This window comes from Poecilia formosa, unplaced genomic scaffold (genome assembly GCF_000485575.1).
Source record: "Poecilia formosa unplaced genomic scaffold, Poecilia_formosa-5.1.2 Scaffold94, whole genome shotgun sequence".
NCBI classification, from domain to species: domain Eukaryota; kingdom Metazoa; phylum Chordata; class Actinopteri; order Cyprinodontiformes; family Poeciliidae; genus Poecilia; species Poecilia formosa.
In genome coordinates this window covers 797740-810023 of record NW_006800033.1, presented here as the reverse complement: position 1 = coordinate 810023, position 12284 = coordinate 797740, and the positions used below count along the sequence as shown (strand labels likewise).

The window sequence follows — 12284 nt, the reverse complement described above, 5'->3', positions numbered from 1 at the left end:
AGCGCTGAATATTTTAGATGTTTCCCTGCTGCCAAACACCTGACCTGAATGAATGGGTGACCAACAGACTTCTGCAGCACCTGACACCATGCAGGAGCAGAGATGCATCTAAAACATGAAGGACACTGACCCCCCCAAAGACCAGGTTTAGAAACACTGGTGTAAAGGCTCAGGAAACATTTGCAGGTATTTTAAGGCATTCTATTTTTTTATGAGAAAGTTAATTTCCATTTGCTGTAAGCAAAAAAAAAAAAAAAATCAATCACTAGAAATAAAAGCATCACGGACATCACTCCAATAATGTGTAATGAGTCAACGTAGTTCTTTCACTTTTCTATGCATTTTGATTTACTGAGACACACTTGTGATCGGGAAAATGATACACTGCCATCTGTCGTTCACAAAGCTACATTACACTTACAAACATTTAAAAATAAAGAGCATAGGCAGATTTTGAACTTTTCTTCAAATGTAACGTCGTCTGGGAAACGAATCAACTTAAAACAGTTGGCTGAAATAAAAATAATTCTTTACTTGTTTAGTAATGCAAGAAAAGAGTTTTTTTTTCGGGTTATGAGCATGTAAACCATGTCAACACCTTGTGGCGTTTACCTGATGTCACCTCACTTCATGAGTCCCTTGTGGGAGGCATGCTAAGCAGCTGGTGTCTGATGTCTGTGTTCCCCGTACGTTTAATTAGGTTAATTAGTTTCAGCTTTTGTTTTGAAGTTTAAAAAAAAAAAAAAACTGACTCACCGGCTGCTCACTAATTAGAGTTAATTGTGTTCGAGATAATATAAGAGAAGCTGTGAAAACGCGGCGGCCTCCCAGCAGCGCCAAGACTTTGGATATTGGATGACGATGAATGGTGTTCCGGAGAGGACGCGATTGTTCGCCTGTACCCACGCTGACTGTGGAGCGACTTTCCCAAGGGAGTGGAAGCTGAAAGAACACGAGACTGTGCACACCGGAGCAGTAAGGCAAATGCTTTGAATAACTCTCGCATCGCTTGTTTTCAAAGCTGGCGCATGTTAACGTGCGTCCCCACAGCGCCCGTGTCTGTGCGCCATCGCTGGATGCGGCCGTAGCTTCAAGAGGAAATGCCACCTGAGACGCCACTTGCTTCAGCACGAAGGGAAGAGGCAGTTCCAGTAAGTACGCCAGACTTAATCTGCACTTCATCAACAAGCGTCTCATTCTTACTTCTGGTGTTCAGATGCAATATTGAAGGTTGCGCAAAAGCTTTCTTCCTCGCACACAAGCTGAAGAGGCATCTGCGCGTCGCTCATGGAGATAAAGAAAACATTTTCGAGGTTTGTGTCGGCTGCGTTTGCCCACTAGATGGCGACAAAGTAGCGTTTAGTTTGAAGTCATTGAGTAACTTTAATTTTTTTTAAAACTTTCCTTTTGTAGTGCAGCCAACCGAACTGCGCACTCAGCTTCAAGAAGCGCAGAATGTTGAAGTTGCACTTACAGGAGCATAATGTGCCAGCAGCGTTCAAGTATGTACTAATTTGGCTTGTATTTTAAAGAAAATGCCGTTTGCTACACTTTTAACTGCTAATTTTTGTAACATTTTTCTAATGTTTAGTGTTTGTTCACTCTGTCTGGATGTACAGATGTACTAAAGGTGGATGTACTGCAACATTCAACTCCCATATTGCCCGCAAAGCCCATGAGAAGAAGCATGCAGGTTTGATTCCTACCGGCCGACTGCTGGCATTTCTTAATCTGTGAAAAGACGTTTTAAAATGTCGTCAGGAGGTTTTTATCTGTTTTGCATTGTCAGGTTATCGCTGCCATCATGATGGCTGCCAGGTGCTTGAACACACCTGGGGAAAACTTCTGAAACACATGGCCAAACACCCAGGTAAAAAAAAAAAAAACAAAAAAAACTTGCCATGCTTAAAAATGCAGCTGGAACAAGAGCTGGCTCAGACTGTTTGTGATGAGCAAAGATTAATTTGAGATTTACAGTTTTGCATGAAATCTTATTTCAGAAAGTGACTGGTGCAGTATCAAACTCTGAATCACTTTAATGTGTTTCAGAAAGTCAAAGGCAAATATAATGCGACTTTCTCATCCTGAATAAGCTTTTCTCTTAGGTCAAGTCTCGCTAAAAATAATCATGTCTTGGATGCAGCGTCTGATTAATCACTTCTGCTTCACAGGTACTTTTACCTGCTCGGTCTGCAAGAAGGTCTTTAAGAAAGCCGGTTCTCTGCGCAGACACAAACGAAGCCATGCTTCCCACAAGCCCGTGCTCGTGTGTCCAAGAGAGAACTGCCAGGCCCATTTCTCCACGACCTTTAACCTGGAGCACCACATCCGCAAGGTGCACCTTCAGCTGTTGAAGTACAAGTGTTCCTTCCCCGACTGCCCTCGGATGTTCGCCATGAGGGTTGGTATCCGAAAACATCGCCTTCATAATAAACATGACTGAATTTGACTAGAATCAAATTAAATACCTTTTTTATTATCGCGCAGGAGAGTTTGCAAAGGCACCTTCTTCGCCACGATCCCACTGCCACCATAATAATGGTAACGCTTCAAAGTGTGAGATTTTGTTGAGAATTCTGTCATTTTAACTTTATTTTATCCCAACAGAAACGGAAGAGGCCAAAGAAAACCTGGCAGAAGCGCCTGAATGGAAACAGTCGGTCATTCGTCGAGGAGAACCTGGGTCGCCTCTTCGCGTGTCGAATGCGGATTTCCAGACGTGCCAAAGTGGAAGCGGACCTCTCTGGCCTGTTCAACGAACGCAAGATCCCTCACTATGTGGACCCAGAAGTCAACCTACGGGACTTGTTTGGGATCAAGCAGCCCCATCCTTTTGAGGTCCTAGAAGCTGCACCAGTGAGAAGTTAATGCACACAATGACTGCATTTTGTTTTGCTGGATTAATTGGGGCCCTTTTATTTAGTTTAACTCTAATTTTATGACTTGAGGACATGGAGAAAACTAAGTTTCTGAGTTTCTTGTACGCTGACCCAATAAAATAAGTTTGTTTAACCTAAAGCTGTTACTGACTTGGTATTCTGTTGCAGGGTCTGCCCGTCTGCAACAAGTGATCAGCTATTCATTGACCTTTAATTGCGATGCTAAGCATCTTGTTTGCCCACTCAAACAGCTGCTGTCCTCCTGCAGCCCTTGTTCGCCTGCTTAGGCTGCAGATTTTGGTTGGCGCTCAATAGAAATGAACAAAACTGCACATGACTAAACGCTGAATCACAGTAACTTTGTGGGTGGATTGGATTAGAACAAAGTCTGCATATTTGGCCAGATGAAGGCTTTGAACGCATCTGAGAAAATGGCTCAACACTTTAAACATGACTTGCTAGTTGGGACTTAAGTAAAAGTGGGTTATTTTAGCTTTCCTGGTCAGTGACGTGGATGTTCTCTGTAGCTGAAATCTTCCAGGCAAAATGAAAAGTATCAGAAGCTGTAAAGTCGAGTTCAGATTTGGGTTCAAAGATATTTTCAGTTTTAATTTTGCAACTGGTTTAAATTTGGCCTTTAAGAGTGAAGATGTTTCTCGAAGCTTTAAAATCGTATCTGTAATGACCTTTAGAAGGTGAAAATAATTTTTATTGTCTTTGAATAAGTCATTGTAAGTTTCTATTGGAAAATTCCTGCTTCAGTGAAGCAGGGTGAGCTTAATTTCAAAGATCTGTAACAGGCTGACAGATAAAGTTTGAATGGAGTTTCTCGCCCCTCTTTTGAAGGTCAATTTCTCCGCTTTTCAGCCTCCGGCTATCTGCTCAGCCGCTTCATGCCCCAAACATTGAGTTACAACAGCTGACTTGCATGTTCAGTCGAGCTCACAGTTTCCATTTGCAGTTACTCACAGCTAGCCTTAGCTGTTCTCTGAATCATCTAATTGTCTTGGGTGTACTAGCTGTAAAGCTTACTTACAAAATGAAGATAAAAGCCTCTTAATGACTGCCTCTTCAAGTTAAAATTGCTTTGGATGTGCAGTGTGGCTTTCAGTCAAATGCTAAGGAAAGCTGGATGTTTCAGAAAGGTGAACATTTTTCTTTTTAGCTTCAGCTGAAAAATTTCTGCCGTTATGACGTTTAGATGTTGCCGGCTTTCATCAGTGGCACAGAAACTGCATGTCCTGTTGCCGGTAAATAACCTGATTAGCAAATCTATGACTCGAACTGTAAACCTCAGCTTTAGGACTTTGCTTTCAGGAAATGCCATGTCGATTACCCACAAAGCAAGACCTTTAACTTTTTGAGGTAGCCTTTGGATCTCGTCACAAAGGCCAGAGGGGAATAAATGAAACTGAATCTTTCTCCACCATGACGAGTTTCAAATTAGATTTCTTTGACTTTAGGCAAGACATAACTTCAGATAATTAAACTTCTGATATTTTCACAAAGTACATTAAATAATTCTAAAAATTTTGACATTTACTGAAGAAAAACCACTTCAAACTATTTTCATAGGATAACATTTCTGCCCCTAGAGTTGCAAAATTTAAGCAAGTTTGATTAAATTTGCAGAAGCTTATAGTTCTACTGTGACGTTTTGAGGCATGAATTTAATATAGTTTGGGTTTTCATTCATTTGAACCAGTCTCCCCTTTGGGGGTGGCTAAAAATGATGTAAGATCTAGCATCATTATTGAAAATAAGAGCTATATGAACACATTTGAGCATAATGGAGAATTTCTCTGGTACATCAAACTGGTTGGGTTAGTTCTAGTTGGATAGTTCAATAGGGCTGAGGTGTTTATTTGGTAGTTCACCTGTATTATTATGGCTGCACAGTGGTGCAGTTGGTAGAGCTGTTGCCTTGCAGCAAGAAGGTTCTGGGTTTGATTCCCAAAATAATTCTCAAAAATACACAATTCAAAATTAAGTATATATGTTATCAAGCAACCCTGAAAGAAATGGTTCAAAGACAATTAAATGCCACAAATGAGTGTAAAATCCATGCCCATGATGAATGTATTTAAAATTTTGCTCTACTTCAAAGCCCAAACGCTGCAACCTCATATCTTATTTTGCAAAATTCATTATTCAGCTGAGGCATTTTTAATTTAAATAGTAACCCACTTTTTTCCCCCAGTCTTATTCACAGAAAATCCGAAATGAAAAAAAAAAAAAAATCTGCACTCTTGCCGTGCAAAGAAAACGAAACAAGGAGATAAATCAAAGTAGGTTAACTACAGTCGTCATGTCCTGATTTAGCCTGCATGTTCCAGAATAGATGACCCAAAACCTTTAACCACTCCAGTTTCTTCTTTTCCCATGGCCTTGTTTTAAGGCTTTTCATAGCAGAAACGCACGTGCACACCAAACCGACAGGAGAAAGTGGATGATGAGGAGACGCCTTCTGCACAGGTGCAAACAAAATCGGCTCTTCTGCCTTCTATTATTCCTTACTGTCCTTGGCCTGTTTTACTTTTTTTTCTCTACATTTGTGACCCTGGTTGAGGATAAGTGAGTTATTGGCTGTAACCTTAGTAGCAGATTGATATGCTTCTTTAAATTGATATACAGAACACGAACCAGTCATATCAGGTTTTCATTACATAAAAAATGAGACCATAATGTGATCTAGCTCAATTCAACTGTAAAAGAAATAAATTTTAGAATAAAAAAAAAATATATATATAATCTGGTTACAATAGTGGGAAACTCTTAAACTTTAATGAATCCATTTTTATTTTAATATTCTGTCTTGTTGAGTACACACCCAGCTTAAGTCATAGTGAATCTGCAAACCAGGAACAAACTGCAACTCTATTTGTATCCTTTTCACATTTTCCTCTCTCATCTTAAATCATAATTTGCAATATGAGCTTGTGATATGCTATAAGACTTAAAAGAGACTTGTAGTAGAAATGCTTCAGTCATGAAGACGTAAAAACACCATGGCTTTTTATATCTACCATGGTGCACTGAAGACAGTCAAAGCAGAGATGCCAACCGGCTGACGGCAACGCTGAAGGAGCTCCAGGATTTCCTGCCAAGCTCTGGTTGTGTTCTACGTGTGATAAAAATCTTCTCTTTTTTTTTGTTTTCCAACATGTCTGGACAAATTAGTAGCAATGCAAAACGGAAACCTTTTCTTTCAAAGAAAACATTTAAGCTTGGCTAAAATTGACCTGATGAAACCAAACTCAACTTTGAGTCACCATTCCAAAAGATATGTTTAATACAAAAACCACTCAGCAGTCCTCAGAGAAAATCATAGTGCTGGCAGCATCATAAACTGGGATTACTTTTCTTTTTATGGAACTGTTATTTTTTTTTTCAAAACAAGAAAATGTTCCAAATGCTGTCCAGTTTTGACTGAAAATCTTTGCTGCAAAATTGCAGTTTAAGCATCACAGTGAAACTAAACATGCATCCAAAACAACAAACGAATGACTGAATGAGAGGGAAAATGAATTTAGACTGATATGGCCAGAGTTCAGAACTACATTCAGTCGAAGGTCTGTAATGTCTTGTAAAGAGGACAATAAGTGTCTGCTGCTTCTGCAAAACGTTTGGGAAATGCATTCAAAATGTCAGACGCTGACAGATCTCTCTGAAAAATACAAACTGATGAAAAGTGTCAAAATGTTCTTCAAAAAAGTATTATTTTCAGGATTCACAAGCATAACATATCAGGTTGTTGCCTTGATAAATGTCACATGTTTGGACTAAGTTTTGAAATTGACTCATTTCATCACAGAACCTGGCATTTTAACAAGGTTAGGGAAAAAAAATCTACAGGGAAAAAGTGGGAAGAAATGAATGCTCACAATCTGATCAAAAGCTTATATTTTAATCAAATAATTTCTTGACCTTTCTTAAAAGTGTAAAGAAGGTGGATTTTAAACTAATCAGAAGTCCTAAGACCACATTTTACTCTTAAGAAGGGGAACTAATGCAGACGTTAGTCTCGAGTTCATTTGAAAATGTCCCCTTGGCTTTGGCCATCTACCACAAACAGAACAAAGAAAGCCTTATGTGGTCCAAAACCAGGCTGCTGTGTCGCCTCTTGCTTGAAACTGACTTTGGTATTAGTGGTTACCCACTATGCAGATTCCTCTGGAACGGGATGTACAAGGAAAAAGCAAGCCTTGCTAGTTAAGCTGAAGCTTGTCTTCCCAGTTTAATTGGATAGGGAAGAAGAAGAAAAAAACAGTTCAGCAGCAAGAAGTATTTTGCCAACCTAATCGACAACTCTAATCAGTCACGGTTCTGATCAGACAGACGAGGCTTCTTGTGGTTCTGATTCTTTCTAAGACGGATGAGCCATAGTGAGGTTGCCACGACTGGTCAGCCAATCAGAGATGGAATTTGGTGAACATGTTGCATTACACAACCAACCAGAAACAACTGAAACTTTTTTTCATTCCTCATTTCTTTGAGACAAAGACATAGAAACTACACTGCTCAAAAAAATAAAGGGAACACTCAAATAACACATCCTAGATCTGAATGAATGAAATATTCTCATTGAATACTTTGTTCTGTACAAAGTTGAATGTGCTGACAACAAAATCACACAAAAATCATCAATGGAAATCAAATTTATTAACCAATGGAGGCCTGGATTTGGAGCCACACACAAAACTAAAGTGAAATGTTCCCTTTTTGAGCAGTATATTTTTAAAAAGCTTTGTCTGTGCCTGTTTTAAAAGTAGACTGAAAATCCTCCCATCTTCTGTACTTGATGGGGAGGATTTCTCCTGTATCTAGTGCAAACTGCAGAATAAAGATGGAGAATATGGTGTACTTTCAGTGCTGATAAGCATAATAAAAAATGCTGAAGATGGATTCCGGGCTGGCCTTCATGCTTTTAATTAATCTAAAATACAACATTAAAGGAGTGGACTTACCGGATTCAGTGGCGTATCTGTATGAAGCTCGCTGACGACTGCAAATGACTGTGACTCACCATCGATGGCTTATTTCCACTTTTTCTACCTTTCCTACTCGGACGATTATGCAGAATATACAATGTATTCATAAATATAAACAGCTTGCAAAGCAGTACACGTGCACACCTGCTTGGTGTAAATTCTCCAGAGGATTTTCTGCTGTCTCAACAAAATATATACTTAGGAAATACAGACTGCTTCATAACCCAACCAAGATCATTTCAAGAAAGGTTACATTTTCATCCTGTGGTTTGTGTTTCAAACTGCATGCAGCACTCACAGAAATTAGTGGTTATTTTTGACTGGTTTATGCAAGACTGTAGGTACACAGGTTGATAATTTCATTTTGTTGCATTCATTGTGAAGCACAAGTGTAAAAACAAAAATTATGGAACGTTTGATTCCAACTAGAAAAAAAAATTTAAACATCTGACACACAAATTGGATAATAAAATTTTATTTTGAAAGTAAGATTAAAATGACTCCTTCAAAAGACCAACTTTTACCGTTTCTTGATCCCACAGCAGAGACCTTTTATTGAACTAATATGTCATTTATTTCACCTGTGTCTCGTTCCCCGGGCTGCGTTTGAGCCGTCTAACCCCGACTTTACCCACTGTTTGCTTTGAGTGAAATTTTAATAGTGCCTCAACTCCATGAGCAACGATAAAACTTCAATAAAGCAGAGACAGCATGTGGACTAATAAACCTTAGTGGTGTATTGTATCACATACGGCAGCAAAAAAAATTTGCCAACGCAAATTGATCTGGTTTTCAAATGGGCTTTGCAGGCAGGAGTCCTCAGTTTCTAGGAAACTGGAACAGACACAGCAGTGACCAGCAAGCTGAAAGTCATCCAAGAAGACAGAGATTGATAGTGTTTGTTTTTTTTACTTCAGACAGTCTGATATTTGTGTGGAAGCTTTTTTTCTCCAGTGGACCACTGCATAATTGACTGTTTTGTCCTGCACATTAGGTCGACTGGCAGGAGAAGAAACATCATGCTTTCCACTAACCCTGTTGTTACAAAAGTAATTTGCCATTAGCATTTTGGCTGTTTATCATTTCATTTAATCACTAAATAATCTCCCCTGATACATCTCTTCTCTTTCTTTTCACCACATATCGTGATGAGGTGATTTTTCACGGTAAAATGATTTTTCTTTAAGCATTGTTGCCTTTTTATGATGAAGAAGAAAATGTGAAGTGGGCAGAATGAGCTGAGGAAATATGTCTTTCTAATGGTGAAGCATTGACATTTTGTTTTTAATGACAAGTTATTCTGTATCTTCTGTCATACTCACAGCTGATGCTTGTAGCATGAATTAGACGCTTGTAAAATTTCTATTAACTGCAACAAGCATAAGTCTTTATCTACTTGCCAGTCTTGATAGTTTGAAAGCATGCCAGGAAAAAAAACCTCTTCTCTGACCTACCATCACAAATGTAATGATATGGAAATTGCAAGCTGAAGTTCAACTTTAACTGGAATTGCATGTTTTGGTCATGAAACAAAAGATGATGAAAAAGCTCCCTATGTGCACTGTTGAGCATGATGCACAGTCCTGTTTATATTTCAAATGTTGTGGTAACCCTCAGCATCATGTGTTGCTTGGAATACCAGGACACTTTCAGTAAAAATCTGATGGACTCTGCCAGACAACTGGACAAGGGTCATCAGTCAAAGGTCCCAAAGTTGGCAAGGTTAAAGGGCCTAACAAGCAAACAAACTAAAGGAATTATGAAAAATGTCTTAGAAAGACTGAAATACAAATAAATGGATGAGGGAAAAAGTTACCAAAATAAAACCTTTGTGGCCGTTTTGAAAACCTGGAGAACTGCTGCCCAAAAAATAAGCACTCTTACAAGTTTAATGACATATTTAGAGAAACTAAAGGCTGCTGCCTTTTCAAGCTGCTTTAGAGTCAATACTCATTCACTGTGACACGAACCTGTGTAACTCAGTCCCTAATACAAACAGAGCAACTCTAAATGACACGCTGACATGATTTATGTCCGGAGAGTATCGGAGCCATTTTGATCCGATTAGCAGTGATTTTCTCAGCCGATGATCTGTGTTTCCAGAGACGAGATCTGATAACCAGACACACAAATCTGGGTTTGATTACACTTCCTTTTGTTGACATGCACATTACGACCTCCAGTGATGTCCTCATTTCCGCATATTCATTGTGTCTGCTGCTCCATCGATCAAAGTCCGGGCCTTTGATAAGGACCTTGTAGTCGAGTCGAGCTCCATCAGTAATTAAAAGTGCTGCAAGCGATCCAATCAGGGAGTGTGACAGTTGTCTTGTTTTACAACGCGTTGAGATGAAGAAAGCTTGTGCTGCTATGTCATCGTTCATCCCAGAGGTTAGGTAATAAAAATGTGATTGGCTCCGCTGTGACATTGCTAAGACCTTTTTGTTTCCACTTATGTCTTTGAACTTTTCACATTGGATTAGTCCGAGACCCACAACGAGGTTTTTTTTTTTTTTTTTTGATTGACTCTAACCAGCTGTTAATTCATTATAAATGAAAATGCTCCAAGAGGACCATGGACGAGTGTTTATTAGCAGGCATGTCATTCAGAGTGATTAGTTTTCATGAGCTCAGGGAAAGGTAGCATGAACCAGAAAATTGAAAGAAACGCGTTACATATTTTGCAACCTGTTCATCCCTTCGGGGAAATGTTTTCAGAAAATGTAATTTAGCAGGCATCGCATGAAATGAATGTTGGGAAGACAGGACAACACTAACCAGGAGGCCAGACGTAGGAACACAAACTAACAGGTGTTCCTCAATTTTACCGTAAAAACAATATTTTGCTTTGATATGCTCTCAAATGACAAAGGAAACAATGCACACAAATTTGTTTTGTTATTCTATTGTTTCTGATTATCATTTAAAAATGTTATTAAAGTACTTGGTGGACACCTATGTTCCATCTACTGTCTGTCTGCAGAACTTTATCCAGGACGACTTCTGTGACGTCCTCAGGCTCATCTATGGGGAAAAAAAACAACAACAAAAAACTTGTAAAAGTGCACACAGGGTCAGTATGGCCCGCTGTACTGCGCACAGAGTAGAAAACTTGTGGGATCTAAATGATCCCGACTCTTAATATTGTGGGAGGATTAAATAAAATTTAGTTTGGGCCTCACATAAACTGGGTCGCTCCTGCCTTTAAGGTGAATCAGATTTAAGATACTATGTTTTATGTATTTATTTATTTATTTATTTTTACTAGAAAGCTTTGCTTTTAGTTAAAAATAACATTGTTTTCTCATTATAAGCTTTGTGGATTTCATATGTTGTTATTTGTACTATGTACTATGGTTTGACTGTGCCTGGCAGTGATATGACATAAAAATCCTTCGACTGAAATCTATTTATAACATAAGTGATTCCTGTTGCAGACGTAGTAAAGCCACTTCAAGGTAGGGGTGTCGCTGTGTTTTACTGTATTTGGTGTGTTCTTTTTTCAAGGACTTTATTTTATTGTCTATAAATAAACAAGCTGCTCTGCATTCCCAGAGAGATCTACTGTCTGTCTGCAGAACTTTATCCAGGACGACTTCTGTGACGTCCTCAGGCTCATCTATGGGGAAAAAGAGGGACGAGCACAGCTCCAGATAGGAAATACAAGCAGACAACTTGGCATTTTACCTTTAGTTTACTTCTTTCGAATGCTAAAACACAAAGCCGTTTTACCTCAAGGAGAGCCAAGTCAATGCACATAACAAACAGAGCCTCTAAAATACACAGAGTTAACACTGATTTTAGTAAAAAATGAGGAAAAAGTTGCAACTGGACACATTAATTATACATGACAGCGCTCTGCAACAAATCCAATCTGATACATGATAACATAACAACAAACTGCAGCCTAAATGTACTTATAAAGCTAAATAATATTGAGGCAAACATTTGTCCTGCAGTGCATAGACTTAAGCGATCTCTGCAGATAGCTGCAGCCCAGCTTGATTTTCTTCAGATGTCTTCTGCAGCAACTGTTCCACAATCCCTGTTGACCTTTGCAGCCTTCTCTCATTTATTTTCCACTCAGGAAACCTGCTCCTGAGAGTGTATTTTCAAAATTTTCCACTTTTTCAGCTCAAGAATCTTTTGTTTTTGTTATGAGAAACATCACAAATAATTACATTTTATTTGGAATTCATTTAGCAAAGTTATTATCATCACGCTGCTATCAGCATGAGAAATAATTAGTCTCTCTCTCAGAGTCAAGTCATCCGTCTTGAGTTAATTCAGATCATGTCTTGTAGTTTTTGCATTTGGTTTGAGAAACTGTTTGGGGTTCATAATGTTTCAGATAAGTTTTGCATGTTCGTTTTCTTAATTTTTGTCTTCATAAAGTGAATGTTATGTTAAACAT

At 38.8% G+C, this 12284-nt stretch overlaps 1 protein-coding gene across 1 annotated transcript; it reads left to right on the top strand.

The window, feature by feature from the left end:
* Positions 1 to 795: 795 nt before the first annotated feature.
* 42sp43 (P43 5S RNA-binding protein) lies at positions 796 to 3018 on the top strand. Its single transcript, XM_007558084.2, has 9 exons — positions 796 to 975; positions 1051 to 1151; positions 1217 to 1313; positions 1414 to 1502; positions 1620 to 1693; positions 1790 to 1870; positions 2172 to 2401; positions 2488 to 2541; positions 2608 to 3018. Exons 1-9 carry the CDS (start codon positions 856 to 858, stop codon positions 2866 to 2868), a joined length of 1107 nt encoding a protein of 368 aa, XP_007558146.1. The 5' UTR covers positions 796 to 855; the 3' UTR covers positions 2869 to 3018.
* Positions 3019 to 12284: the final 9266 nt, after the last annotated feature.

Excerpts from the sequence above, each read along its gene's own strand:
- 42sp43 (XM_007558084.2), top strand. The coding sequence starts at position 856 with ATGACGATGAATGGTGTTCCGGAGAGGACGCGATTGTTCGCCTGTACC. Across the intron at positions 976-1,050 it reads AGACTGTGCACACCGGAGCA|CGCCCGTGTCTGTGCGCCAT; the intron begins GTAAGGCAAATG and ends GCGTCCCCACAG. Across the intron at positions 2,402-2,487 it reads CTCGGATGTTCGCCATGAGG|GAGAGTTTGCAAAGGCACCT; the intron begins GTTGGTATCCGA and ends ATTATCGCGCAG.